The sequence below is a fragment of the Drosophila kikkawai genome, chromosome 3L (assembly GCF_030179895.1).
Source record: "Drosophila kikkawai strain 14028-0561.14 chromosome 3L, DkikHiC1v2, whole genome shotgun sequence".
Lineage (NCBI taxonomy): Eukaryota > Metazoa > Arthropoda > Insecta > Diptera > Drosophilidae > Drosophila > Drosophila kikkawai.
In genome coordinates this window covers 20,323,689-20,337,121 of record NC_091730.1, presented here as the reverse complement: position 1 = coordinate 20,337,121, position 13,433 = coordinate 20,323,689, and the positions used below count along the sequence as shown (strand labels likewise).

The 13,433-nt window shown below is 47.9% G+C and overlaps 4 protein-coding genes across 17 annotated transcripts in view; 1 reads left to right on the top strand and 3 right to left on the bottom strand.

Moving 5' to 3' along the window:
• The window catches only part of fry (Protein furry), a 60,104-nt gene that overhangs the window by 46,269 nt on the left and 402 nt on the right, over positions 1 to 13,433 (top strand). For 7 of the 14 annotated variants that reach the window (XM_017172623.3, XM_017172614.3, XM_017172622.3 and 4 more), the window contains 14 exons: positions 27 to 146; positions 1,613 to 1,746; positions 1,820 to 1,918; positions 1,985 to 2,119; positions 2,193 to 2,364; positions 2,430 to 2,535; positions 2,604 to 2,939; positions 7,655 to 9,284; positions 9,347 to 9,853; positions 10,259 to 10,888; positions 11,151 to 11,180; positions 11,719 to 12,678; positions 12,740 to 12,988; positions 13,047 to 13,413. In XM_017172623.3, coding sequence (XP_017028112.1) covers positions 27 to 146; positions 1,613 to 1,746; positions 1,820 to 1,918; positions 1,985 to 2,119; positions 2,193 to 2,364; positions 2,430 to 2,535; positions 2,604 to 2,939; positions 7,655 to 9,284; positions 9,347 to 9,853; positions 10,259 to 10,888; positions 11,151 to 11,180; positions 11,719 to 12,678; positions 12,740 to 12,988; positions 13,047 to 13,413 — 5,475 coding nt within the window. Of the gene's footprint in view, positions 1 to 26; positions 147 to 1,612; positions 1,747 to 1,819; positions 1,919 to 1,984; positions 2,120 to 2,192; positions 2,365 to 2,429; positions 2,536 to 2,603; positions 2,940 to 7,654; positions 9,285 to 9,346; positions 9,854 to 10,258; positions 10,889 to 11,150; positions 11,181 to 11,573; positions 11,622 to 11,718; positions 12,679 to 12,739; positions 12,989 to 13,046; positions 13,414 to 13,433 lie in introns of all 14 variants that reach the window. The other 7 variants (XM_017172624.3, XM_017172620.3, XM_017172619.3 and 4 more) reach the window with 2 other exon arrangements.
• On the bottom strand, positions 3,095 to 4,180 carry LOC108078682 (serine protease 1-like). Its single transcript, XM_017172628.3, has one exon. It carries the CDS (start codon positions 4,089 to 4,091, stop codon positions 3,183 to 3,185), a length of 909 nt encoding a protein of 302 aa, XP_017028117.1. The 5' UTR covers positions 4,092 to 4,180; the 3' UTR covers positions 3,095 to 3,182.
• On the bottom strand, positions 5,319 to 6,401 carry LOC108078683 (serine protease 1). Its single transcript, XM_017172629.3, has one exon. It carries the CDS (start codon positions 6,172 to 6,174, stop codon positions 5,371 to 5,373), a length of 804 nt encoding a protein of 267 aa, XP_017028118.1. The 5' UTR covers positions 6,175 to 6,401; the 3' UTR covers positions 5,319 to 5,370.
• Positions 6,514 to 7,414, bottom strand: LOC108078684 (serine protease 1). The gene has a single exon (XM_017172631.2). It carries the CDS (start codon positions 7,408 to 7,410, stop codon positions 6,619 to 6,621), a length of 792 nt encoding a protein of 263 aa, XP_017028120.1. The 5' UTR covers positions 7,411 to 7,414; the 3' UTR covers positions 6,514 to 6,618.

The following is a 13,433-nucleotide window of genomic DNA, read 5'->3' as shown; positions in this document are numbered from 1 at the left end:
ACGTTTATTTCTTCTATTTCTTGCAGAGGACGACAAGGTGGGCACTCTGGATGTCTTGCTGAGCAGTGCCTATTGCCGCTCCCAGCGGTTCCTGTCCAAGCAATTGGCGCAGCTCCGGCCCGAGCTCACCATGTCCATCTTTTCGGGTGAGTAAACATTGGAATTGTAGCACATTAACTATGAAATGCCCAGGAGATCGAAAAATGTTGGTGTTGCTTGGAGGGTATAGTGAAGTGGAGTAATAATTAGAGACCAAAAAGACACCCAAATCGTCAGAGAATAATAACTTATTAATAAATTTACGTGCTATCGGAAGGGTTAATAAACTGACTCGTGGGTAAATGGATTAATGGTCAACGTGCAATTATGTAGGAATAAGGTGACCTGACTATAGAGAGGATCATTCAATGTGTTTTGTGGATTATAATTAGTAATATAATCAATAATATAATTATTAATATTAGTAATAATAATGTGTATTGAGTATATAAATGGGTTTATGTTTTATTTCGATTTGATTTCATGCCGTTTTCCATAGAATTTTAAACAAAGGCAGCAAGTCTGAACTGTCAAACTTGATAACAAGCGCGGATCGTATACTTCAAGAGGCCCTTTCTCTCTCTCTTGGGTTCCACTTTCAAGGGAGAGAATATAAATATAAATAATATATAAATAAACTTCTAGTTTGTTGAAGGCATACCTTTTCCTTCACCCACTAATAATTATGGATGGAAAACCATCTCATTTAATTTTTTTTAAATATAATTATAACCTTAGTGAATTTTTCATTAAATATTTTTGAGCTTTTGTAGAAATGGCCGGCGGAAAAGGTCGCTCAAAATGGCGGTGTGGCGAGGACTAGAGCTAAGCCAACTGTCGTTTACACTCTTGACTTAGCTCAGCGGTTTAAAAATTAACTCAACTTAAAAAAATTAACTCCGCTTGAGGCTACCAATCGAAAAGAACTAACCTCGACGTGAACAATCAGTTCATACCTCGCTCATGCCGACTTTGTCAGCGGACTTCGTTTTGAGGAATATCAGAGAGCGAATATTTTATGGTTATCCTAATTCTCTTACCCTCGTATAACCTTGCCACAACCTTTACCTCCAACTCTCTTTTATCTTGAAAGATCTGGCCTACTTTTAGCCAAATTTAAAAGAAAATAACTTGGCTTACTACAAGATATAATTTTAAATTCTGAGTAAAGACAACAAAAGAAAATAATAGACAATTGATGGAAATCGGCTTGAGTTGGTTTTGAATACATTTTGAACCAAATTTGAAAAGGAAAAATATATATTGAACATCGTTTATTAACTCATAAAATATACTTTAAAGTCCAAGTCCTTTACATTTCCATACAAGTTGGGTCCTTTGTTAATAAATTCCTTTTATTTAATCACAAAAGTCTTTTCATTGGAACCAAGAATGTATAAGTATTGGAAAGAAATTATAACGGAGACTTCAAATGGCTTTCTTTGTTAATAAATTAAATATTTTATTCAATGTAGACCTATATTTCCTCCACCCACAAACTTTTGAATATTAAAATATCAATCAATTATTTGCAGTTTTAAATTAAATTTCTCCTGAAAATCTTTTTCAACAGAAATCACGCATCGCTTCCAGAGCGCTCGGGAGGATGTACGGGCCTTGCTGCTGCAGTGCCTCCTGCCCTGGCTGCAGAATATGGAGCTGGTGGCCACCAGTGTGCCGCCTGCCACACCCCTCTCCTACATAATGGTAAGTGATGCCTGAAAATCAGCTTCCGGATTGGAGACTCGTTTACGCTTTCGTTATTTACTTTTTCCTTTAGTACTTCCCGGACTCGGGTACAAGGGGAAGACGGGAGGGCACTGGATCCACTGAGGCAACGGAAATGATTCTGAACAATCTCTTCTACATCACAGCCAAGGTAATGCTTCTTCTCTCCTCAGTCACTTTAATCCTTAATCGTTAACTGCTTTACCTTACACTGCAGTTCTCGGACGCCCATCCACGCGACATCGAGGAGCTGTGGGGCACGCTGTGCCAGTTCTGGCCCAATAACCTGAAGGTTATCCTGCGGTATCTGGTCATTATGAGCGGCATGGCGCCCACCGAGCTGCTGCCCTACGTAAGTCCTGAAATTGATGGGATATCAATCGCAGAGTGGCAATAACGATTTCTGGCAATCCCTCTTAATCCAGGCCAAGCGCGTGGCTCTCTATTTAGCCCGCAGCTGTCCGGATCGGTTGCTGGATGAGCTCATGGCCGAGCTGCAGACGGTGGAGACACTCAACTGTCTGATTGAGCGGACAGAGACGCCGCCGTTTTATCGATTGACCAGCATGCGAAAGGCCTCCAGTCACAGTGCCGACGGTGGGTTGAGAAAAGTACGAAAAAAGTCACAGAATTATATTAAATTTAATATATTTTGCGGACAGGTCAAGCTGTGGGGGGCATTAATGACTCCAGGATTCAGGATTTAGCCGTGGAAAAGGGCACCATACATACCAAGCGACACAGTGGCGAGGATCCCATTAAAATCGGGCAAGTCTTTATAAATTTGAGATTTACTAAAACTTTAATTTAATTTTTTAAATATGTTTTTCTATTAGAACCTGCAAATCGGACAGCGGCATTCGCGCGTATACACAAGCAGCTGCTGCTGCTGCCGCTGCTGCAGTCACCCCTGGCTCGAGTGGCAGTCGTCCTCCTCGTGGAGCAGACAAGATTCGCGCTGCCTCAGGTCCCTCCATATTGCCGCGGCCAGAGGATATTCTGATCAATGATCCGGAGCTGCGACAGGAGGAAAATGTGGAGCTGCGTGGGGCTTCGGATGCTCCGACCAATGCCCATCCGCATCCATTACCCATGCCCGAGTATGGCGGCTATTTTGCACCTCTAACCGAATTCCTGCCGGATGTCAGTTTGCCCATCAGCGGATTCCACAGGTGAGTTTTGGTTTAAAGTTCTTAAAAAAAGGGTGAAGATTAGCAACAATATAGGGAGCCAGCGGGAAGAATTTTCCAGGCTCTGCTATGTTTTCGAGATGATAGGCACGCCCCCTATATAATAGGTTCCCTTGATTATTAATCATCTTAAAATCTGCAGTTTTCGAATGATTTTATTTGCTGGAGAAGCCAAGACTTTGCAGAGGGATAACTCCTCATAGCCAAGACCTATTCCCCAAGAATTTAGTAGGAAATTCCGGTATGGTCGCGAATCCATCCCAGGTAGTCAGTGACGCGGGTATAGCCGGAGGGACCGTTGTGGCAGCCAACGGAAGCGAAGGTGATCACGCCGACGAGACGGGCATTGTCGTGTGTAACCAGGGGGCCACCAGAGTCTCCACCACAGACCGAACGGCCGTCACTCTGGCGGGTGCACATGTCATTTCCGGAAACCGAGCCGTAGGCGCTCTCACACTCGCTGTTGCTGATGATCTGGACATCGATGCACTGCAGCCAGTCGGCCAGGTCCCCGTTGTCCATGCCACCCCATCCGCAAGCGACGCACCAGGTGTCCTGGAAGCGCTCGTTCTCCTCGCTGAAGCTGGGCAGGGGAATCTTGTTGACCAGGTTGTTGAAGTCCACGTGGGGAGTGCGGATCAGACCGATATCTTTGCCGGCCTGGCTGGGCCAGTCGGGGTGGCTGATGAAGTTGTCGCGGCGCACGTTGTGGGAGAAGGCTCCGTTCCAGCCCCAGTTGGAGCCGTAGTGGATGTCCACGGAGTCGGTGGTCAGGCAGTGAGCGGCGGTCAGCACCCAGTTGTTGGCGATGATGGTGCCAGCTCCGACGGCAGCGCCGTTGCTTCCATCAGTGCGGATCAGCAGACCGACGATGTAGGGAGCCTTGCCCTCGGGAGCGGGGTAGCCCAGGACAATGCGACCCTCCGGAGTCTCGGAGATGGTTACCTGGGGTAGCAGGGAGGTGCGGTTGGCCGGAGTGGCGGCCACCAAGGCACAGGCGACGGAGAGAGTTAGCAGGAACAGTTTCATGGCTGGGAAGAAACTTAGCCTTCTGTCCATCGCCAGCCCGCTTTTATACGAACTCTGAGCCGATAAGGCCTGATAAGGCTTCGCTCTGTTTACTATCGCACCCATTCACAAGCCCCTTTGGAAGCATTTGTTGTTGAATTAGCATCTCAGGGGGGGATTTTGACACTTCACTTCGGGGGCTATCGCACCTAGTCGGAAATGCAAAATATACTGTGGCCTGTAGGGACTCATAAATCTCTCGCACTTCTCAAGTTGGGAGTACCGATAAGGGAAAGGCAACTGATCAATAAATTCGATCCTGATATGACTATTGTCAGTTCTTTGAAATGATATGGTAAAAATTAGCTAGCCATCTTGCCAACAACAATATAAGAAAACATGCCATAATTTATTTTCTTTTTCTTTATTTTGATGTTATTCGTCTGAGAAAGCAGGCCTTTAATACAAAAACAAAAGCTACACATGCCGGTGCAAACTTAATTCTGTCTTGCTGGTATGAGTAAGTTTTTGATTGTCGCGCCTTAAAAATTTAAAGTTGAATTTCATTAAGATTAGTAAATATTACATTTTGGTGTACAAACTTTACTAAAATTAAACTTTACATTTGTTAGAGAAACTTCATAATTCATCCATAGTTAATTTGTATACTTTAACCTAATTTAACTCTCAATACAAATAATGATAGTATGCCAGCTTGTCACTAAGTTAAAATTATCTATGTTTTGTTTGGATTATCAACCACTGAAGTTGTTTTCATTTATTTAATTAAATATGTACTTTTGCGAACTTTTCACTGAGAAAAAGATAGTTTGCTGTGAAGCGCATAAAAAATGTTACAGAAAGAGATATAGGAAACACAAAAAGCAAATCAGAATGTAAAAAAGAGGTTTTATGATTATTAAAGACAGCTAAGCAAATACATAATTTAACTTTTTCCATTATTTTAAATGCCTTTGACCATAAAAATACAGAATAATATATTTTAAAATATTGTACGATATTTTATAATATTTTTGTATGGCTCAAAATGTAAGCTTTTAAGCCATATTTTCGGACAGCCTGGGGCCGGCTATAAAGCTCGTTCTTTTATATTGTCACTATTCTATCTTTTATATAATTTGATTTGGTTGCAACTGGTGTGTTGTCAGAAATTGGTTTATTGAACTATTTATCGTTGCACACAAGATATTTTCCTATTTCTTTTTGGTTTTGCATATATGTACATTCAAAAACCTTTCCTTATTAAAAACTTTGAAGAAATATCTTACATTATTGAAATCAAATTATATATTGATGTAGGCCTGCCTTTCCATGCTCATAAAACGAATATAATTTTGCTGTTTTATAAGAATTTATTCATTGCCCTATGACATTCCCAGGAAGCTTAGTAGGAGATGCCGGTGTGGTCGCGGATCCATCCCAGGTAGTCGGTGACGCGGGTGTAGCCCGAGGGGCCGTTGTGGCAGCCCACGGAACCAAAAGTGATGACTCCGACAAGACGGGCGTTGTCGTGTGTAACCAGGGGGCCACCGGAGTCTCCACCACAAGAAGACTTTCCATCGGACATGCGGGTGCACATGTCAGTGCTGGCCACGGAACCGTACGACCTCTCGCACTCGCTGTTGCTAATGATCTGCACGTCCATGCACTGCAGCCAGTCGGCAAGGTCCCCGTTGTCCATGCCACCCCATCCGCAAGCGACGCACCAGGTGTCCTGGAAGCGCTCGTTCTCCTCGCTGAAGCTGGGCAGGGGGATCTTGTTGACCAGGTTGTTGAAGTCCACGTGGGGAGTGCGAATCAGACCGATGTCTCGGCCACCCTGGCTGGGCCAGTCGGGGTGGCTGATGAAGTTGTCGCGGCGCACGTTGTGGGAGAAGGCTCCGTTCCAGCCCCAGTTGGAGCCGTAGTGGATGTCCACGGAGTCGGTGGTCAGGCAGTGAGCGGCGGTTAGCACCCAGTTGTTGGCGATGATGGTGCCAGCTCCGACGGCAGCACCGTTGCTTCCATCAGTGCGGATCAGCAGACCGACGATGTAGGGAGCCTTGCCCTCGGGAGCGGGGTAGCCCAGGACAATGCGACCCTCCGGAGTCTCGTTGATTATCACCTGGGGCAGCAGGGAGGTGCGGTTGGCCGGAGTGGCAGCCACCAGGGCACACACCACGGATAGAGTTAGTAGAAACAGTTTCATGGCTGGGAAGAAACTTAGCTCTTAGGAAGTCTTTGGTTTGCTTTTATATCAGTGGCCATTCAATCGATAAGGTTTATCGACACTCCAAACCAAGTAGTTCCTTTTGATTTAAAATGATTTAAGAGAGGGCTTTCGAAGGCTTTTCTTGTCAGGTCAATTCAAATTTAAAAAAATATGGAAATCTTTAAAAGTTTATTTTTAAAAACCAATCATAAATAACGTGGGGCTCTCAGTGAGTGCACTTGATAGTGTTTTGTTTTAAACAAATGTTTCATTATACTTTTTTTTTTTAAATAGTATATCAACTCTTTACATTACTCCAACGAAAAAAATAATATATTTAGCAGCTCATTTCATTTATTTATATACATAATGTGCATTAGATATTTTTGAAATATATAGATTCGATATATCAATTTTGATACCAAAGGTCCCTTTATCCAGTTAGTAGTAGGCGACACCGGACTTCTCCCGGATCCAGTCCAAGTGATCGGTGACTCGGGTATAGCCAGAAGGTCCACTCTTGCAGGTCACGGAGGCAAAGGTGATTACTCCAACCTGCATGGGGTTGTCGTGTGTAACCAGGGGGCCACCGGAGTCTCCGCCGCACACCGATTTGCCGTCGGTCTGACGGGTGCACATGTCGGTGCTAGCCACACTACCATACGAGCGGGCGCATTCATCGTTGCTGATCACCTGCACGTCCATGCACTGCAACCATTTGGCTAGATTTCCGTCGGCCATTCCTCCCCAGCCACAGGCCACGCACCACCAGTTCTCGAAGCGCTGGCTCTGCTGACTGAATTTGGGGAGAGCCACCTTGTTGACCAGGTTGTTAAAGCTCACATAAGGGGTGCGGATCAAGCCAATGTCGTGGCCAGCGGTGTTCGGGTATCCGGGGTGCCGGAAAAAGTTCTCCTTCCTTACGTTGTGCTTGAACTGACCATCCCAGGCCCGGTTTGAGCCGTAGTTAATGTCCACGGAATCGGTGGTCAGGCAGTGGGCGGCGGTCAGGACCCAGGTGTTGGCAATAATGCTGCCACCACCGACGGCGGCTCCATTGCTGCCATCGGTGCGGAGCAGCAGGCCCACGATGTAGGGAGCCTTGCCCTCGTAGGCTGCGTATCCGTTCACAATGATGTCTTTGGGATCATCGTCCTTGGGGATACGAGTGCGATTTCTATTCCGATGAGCACAGGCTGCGGCCAGAAACAAAATTAACAAAAATAGTTTCATGTTCGTGAAGTAACTTGGATCTCTCTTGCTTAGTTTTCCGGGTTTTATAGTCGCAAATGTATCCAATTAAGTGCAGGGGATTCACTATGGATGTCATTAGTATTACAACTCCAGAAAGTTATCATTGACTTCCGTCAGCTAATGGGTAACGTCATTAGCTAAGACATACATTGAGATTCATAGATATATTTTAAGCCTCGTTTTAATTTTTCTTTGAATTTAATCCTCCTGAACTCTCTCCTAGATGCAACGTGGCTGTGATGCTTCTCACCGATATTGTGGTCGATGGCATTCCGGGCATCGATTGGACTCTGCATCTACCATTGATGCTGCACATCCTGTTCCTGGGACTAGACCACACCAGGATCATTGTGAGGGAGCACTGTAAGCAGTTGTGCGTCAACCTACTGATTGTCCTGGCGGAGCACAACGATCACCTGACGGTGGCCCGCATTCTGCTGAACAGTGAGACCAGCAAGCTGGATTTGGGACTAACGGTGCCGGCTCTTCCGGTCATCGACAACAATTTCACGGAGCTGCACCAACAGTTCGATAGCTACCTGCTTCACGTGAGTCCACAGGCGGCGGCCTATGCCCTGCAGCACAATCTCTCCAGCTCCACGATCATAGCGGCCCACTCGGGATCTGTGGTGGGGGCTGGTGCGAGCTCTAACCAGCAGAATCTGCCACAAACGCCGCAGAATCAGCAGCAGGGTGCGGCAGGTACACAGAGTGTACCGAGTACGACAACACCGCCAGGATTGACAGCCACGCCGGCGGCCCTGCAAATAAATCCGAACAATTCCGAGAACTCGGAGGTGCCTCTGATCCATCCCGATGAGCATGCTCCTCCCCAGCCCGGCCCTAGCATGCCCATTGCTCATGTGATCAAGAGTCTGCTGAAGTTCCTGGCCCAGGACACGTGCCAGCCGCTATGGAACTACGAGGACATCACGGCCAAGGTGTGGGCGGTGAAGTCGGCTGAGCAGCTAAGCTGCTTCCTCAAGCACATGGTCAAGGTGTTCGCGGATAGTTATCCACAGGCTCGCATTGCCGAGCGCTGGGCACAGACTGCCCTTCAGTTGGGACTGTCCTGCTCGTCGCGTCACTACGCCGGCCGTTGCCTGCAGATCTTCCGCGCCCTCAACGTACCCATCAACTCGAGGATGCTGTCGGACATACTCTCGCGACTGGTGGAAACAGTGGCCGAGCAGGGTGAGGATATGCAGGGATATGTCACGGAGCTACTGCTCACCTTGGAGGCCGCCGTGGACAGCTTGGACTCGGACTTCCGTCCCCTCGACGTGATGAAGGACATTTTCAAGAGCACGCCGAATCTGAACAACAAGGACGGTGGACCCAATTCCATACTGCCGGGCAAGAAGTCTCCTTCCGGCATGACCCCGCAGTCGTCAAACTACTCTATTCCCAGCCACGGAAGGAGCACCAGCTACTCGGTATCGTATTGCGGTAGGAAGGCCAACAACTCGCCCTGCGACAAGCAGGTAGAGCTGCGCAATCGATCCTCCGGCATCGATCTTGAGCGCAGTGTGGTTTGCAAGTTTGGCGTGGGTGGCGGTGGAGTTGGTGCCGGTTCGGCCCTGTCCCGTTCCCGCAGTGCCCAGAGCCTCAAGATGCTGGGCGACACGGCCACGCAGGACGACAAGATGACCATACTGGCACAGCTTTTCTGGCTGTCCGTTTCCTTGCTGGAATCGGATTACGAGCATGAGTTTATGCTGGCACTGCGTCTGCTGACCAGGGTGCTGCACCGCCTGCCACTGGATCGACCAGATGCCAGGGACAAGGTGGAGAAGCTGCAGCAGCAGCTCAAGTGGACTGCGTACCCTGGAGTGCATGCACTGCTCCTAAAGGTGGGTATTCGATGACTGAGGTTAGCTATAGATTCTTATTTTTTCTCTTTTATGTAATTTAGGGCTGCACCCACAGTGCCACCTATGAGCCAACGATCACCCTGCTCTCCCAGTTCGCCCCTTTGCTGACTCTGCCCGTCTGTGATCCCACCCAGAGCTGTGCCTTCCCCATGAACGTCATTGCCCTGTTGCCCTACATGCTGCTGCACTATGAGGATGCTAATGAGATTTGCATACGCAGTGCAGAGAATATTGCTCAGGTGTCCACGGAGCTGGGTGCTAAACTGGAGAACCTGGGCACTGTAATGACTTTGTACAGCCGAAAGACCTTCTGCAAGGAGTCCTTCCAATGGACCAAGTGTGTGGTCAAGTATTTGCATGACACCTACGCCCACATGGGTCTCCACATGGTGGCGTTCCTCATCGAGGTCTTGGAGAAGGGACCGCAGCAGGTGCAGGTGCCTGTGCTGAATGTGATCCACTGCATGCTGCACTATGTGGACTTGTCGGCGCCACAGGCTCAGACCATTAATGCGGACCTGCTGAGGGCCATTGGAAAGTACTTGGATGTAAGTTGAACTTCTATTTTTAGACTTTGGAGAGATACTTTCGATCACTTAATCATAAATCTGTCAGTCGAATGATAAGGATTGTGTTTGGTTTATTATGATAATTTCTTTGGCTTTAGGCAATCTGTGTTGATGGATTGAAATCTAATCTGGGGGGTCCGTGTCCCCCTTTTTTGATTATAATTATCTGTCATAAAATATTTATTAAAGTGGCAAAAGTAAGTGCAAAGTTAGTGGTGACAAAAGTGAGCTAAAGACAATATGATGAACAAGTTACCAAGGCGTTACACACCCAATTACACAGGCCGATAGCTTGTCTTGGCTTGAGTTATATATTTAGAAACAACTTCCTATCCTCCATGTAGTTAATCATTTTTTTAAACCCTTCTCTCTGTCCCCCCATAGACTGTGAACTGGAAGGACTCTCTGAAGATCCTCAAGCTTATTGTGACGCGCAGCTCATCGCTGCAGGTAGTGCCGCCCAGCGATGGCGGCAGCGCCGGCTTATCGTTCTCCTTCTATGGCGCATATCCGGATTCGGATATGTTCTGTAAAAAGGAACTGGCCGGTCGCACCATGGAATTCACTTTCGATGTCTCGCAAACACCATTGATTGGTCGTCGCATCTTGTTAAAGACAGAGGAACCGGCTGCCACCGGGGCCACCTCCACCACGGGCAGCTCCTCACTCAACTCCACACTGACGAACGCAACTACGGTGACGGTGGCGCCCAGTAGCGTGGCCCAGCAGCAGGTGAATGCCCAGCTGCAGCAGCAGCGGGCACACACCAATGTGGCGGCCATTGCAGCGGCCGCAGCAGCTGCCCAGCACCAGCAGCAGCATGCCATCGGAGCCGGTAACAGTGTGGTGGGAACACCCAACTCGCCAAGAAGGAGTGCCAGCCTGTCGCCGGCGGACACGGTGCCGCTGAGTGGATGGAAGCGACCCTGGATGTCGCAGTGTCGTGTGCGTGAGTGCCTGGTCAATCTGCTGACCACCTGCGGGCAGCGCGTGGGCCTGCCCAAGTCGCCATCGGTAAGTGATTCAGAGGAGGAGGATCCTTCACGCCGGCCGCTTGTACATAGCCAGGTGCATGCCTTAGGCTCCCCTAGAGCTCCTCCCCTCTTCTTCTCATGCATTTGCAATTATTTACCTCTAACTCTTTTTCTTTCATGTAAACAATATCAAAACCAAATACCAAAACCAAATCCAATACCAAAACAAAAAAAACTAACACGCATTATCATCATTAACCAATCCGAATCCGAATCCGATACCAAAATCGAAACATATCTAGGACGATTTCATAAACTCAATTTGCTCAAAGGTAAAGGACACGTTTCTATGTGCCGCGTCTCTAGTTTTGCTTTTGTGTGATCTTAAGGTTCTTTCGCATGTGGTAGTAGCTTTTCTGGAAGAGATTTTGCATCATTTTGAATTTGATTATAACAAAAAAGTTCAATATTAAATATTGATATTTAAAATGATTAGTTTGTTTGATTTGTTTTATTCTATAGTTTCTTTTTTATGAAAGATTTTTTATTTGTTCCTCCGTTTCTGCTTGTCCTGCTTTTCATTCCATTCTTTCCAGCCGCCATTTTGCTTTCTAATGTCATTGTTCCGTTTGCATTTTGCGCATGTTATTTGTTTCAAACTGTACTTCTTTTTTTTGTGTTTATACTCCTTATATTTAAAACAAAACAAAAAACAACACATTTAGTCGTTGAGCACGTCACTACTAACCGGATCGATTGCGACCAGACAAAGCGTAAGCTTTATCTCTATTACTCTTTCTCTATATTAATCTGAGTGTTTTGGAAACTAATTAAAGAATCGCTGACTAATGTGTATTTGTGCACCTTCAGGTCATCTTCAGCCAGTCTTCGGACCTGATGGAGCGCCAATCCTCGGCCGCCTCTTCCACGGAAGAGACCTCGGGTCCTCAGGGCGACCTGAGCAGTGGTTCCAGGCGCGACGATGGCCAGCCCGATTTCACCGTCTTCAAGGACTTTGACTTTTTGGAGTACGAGGATAGTATTGCCGGCGAGTCCACGGATAACTTCAATTGGGGCGTGCGTCGTCATCAGCTCTTCGAGGGCGATGAGGATCGCTTGAACTGCGGCAGTGGCATCGGTGGCTCCATCAAGGGTGGACACTCGTCTGCTTTGGAGGACAGCTTCAGTGATAAGACGCCTATTTTGAGTAAGCGCAAGAGACAGACTGCCGACGACTCCTCCGATGAGGAGGCAGAGTCTGAGTCGCCCTTGGATGAGGACCATCGTCAGTCGTTCCTCAAGTCTGGCTACAGTGCAGTGCCACCCACGTCGCTGAGTTTGAGAGAGCGACGGCGTCGCAACTCAGTCTCCAGGAGCGACACCAGTGGCTCCAGTGCCGGCGACTTGGGTGATATCACCCCTTGCAACGCCTCGCCGCATCTGCCGGGCATTATACGTTTTGGTGCCGCCATTCGGGACGAGGCCGAGGAGAACTGGCGCCGTCAGCTGCAGGCCATGTTGGTCAACCAGCCGTCGGCTCACACCTCGGAGCTGCTGCAGCAGCTGTACCGCCTAATCAGGGAGCTGACCTTCAAGACCATCAGCATTTCCAAGGAGGCCAAGAAGTTCTTTACCGGCATCGGGTCCCAGCTTGGCAATCGGATCTCTCTCTTTACGGATTTGCTCAGCTCACGGGCGGATCCACCGCAGGTGTGGTGCAGCGAGCTGCAGGCCACCACGCCCAAGCTCTTTGAGACGCTGCGCTTCAATGTGCTGGAGGTGCAGGAGCATCTGGAGACCTTTTTTGATCGCAAGGATCAGGTTTTAGATGTGAGTTGGGAATTTTTACAAAAGTTTTAGAATAAATAAACTCATTTTTCGGAGTTTCTAGTGCTTGGATGCCGTGAAGACCAGCTGCAAGCTATCGCTCTTCAACGAGGCGGATGTGGCTGCCTCGGGCCTGGAGCTGCCCACCTCCTCGTCCAGCATAGCCTACATGCCCTTCGACCCGGCCTCCACCGAGGTGGTCCTCGACTTGGGTCGCTCCCTGTACAAGCTGATGTTCCAGCTGCTTCTCCTCATAGAGTCCAATCACAAGATATCCTCGAATGTGGTGAATCACTTCCGTATCAACGAAGACGTGAGTGTAGAGAGTTTCCAATGGCATTTCTTGGCCTAAATACTCTTTTTTTTTACAGATGAATGACATATCCAATCTCTATGCCCTGGTTCGCGATGCTTTGGTGCGTTACACCAGCGAGGCCGAGCTGGATTGCCTGGAATCCTCCACCTCGACGGAGGGTGAGCACACGCCCACACCTTCGCCGGGATTGCCCATGAGTCAGGAGGAGTTTGAGGCTGCTTTGAATGAGCATATCGATCTGCAGCGCTGGCCCAGCGCCATTGCCCATGTGCGTCAGTATAGACGGGTGTCGACGCTGAATGCTGCCGGCGATCAGAATCTGACCATATTCAGTTATAGCAGCCTGGACAATCGCCAGAAGTGGGACGAGATGACGGTGATACTCAATGCATATGCCCATGGAATTATGAAGGATCGAACAGGTAAGTCTTGGCATTCATAG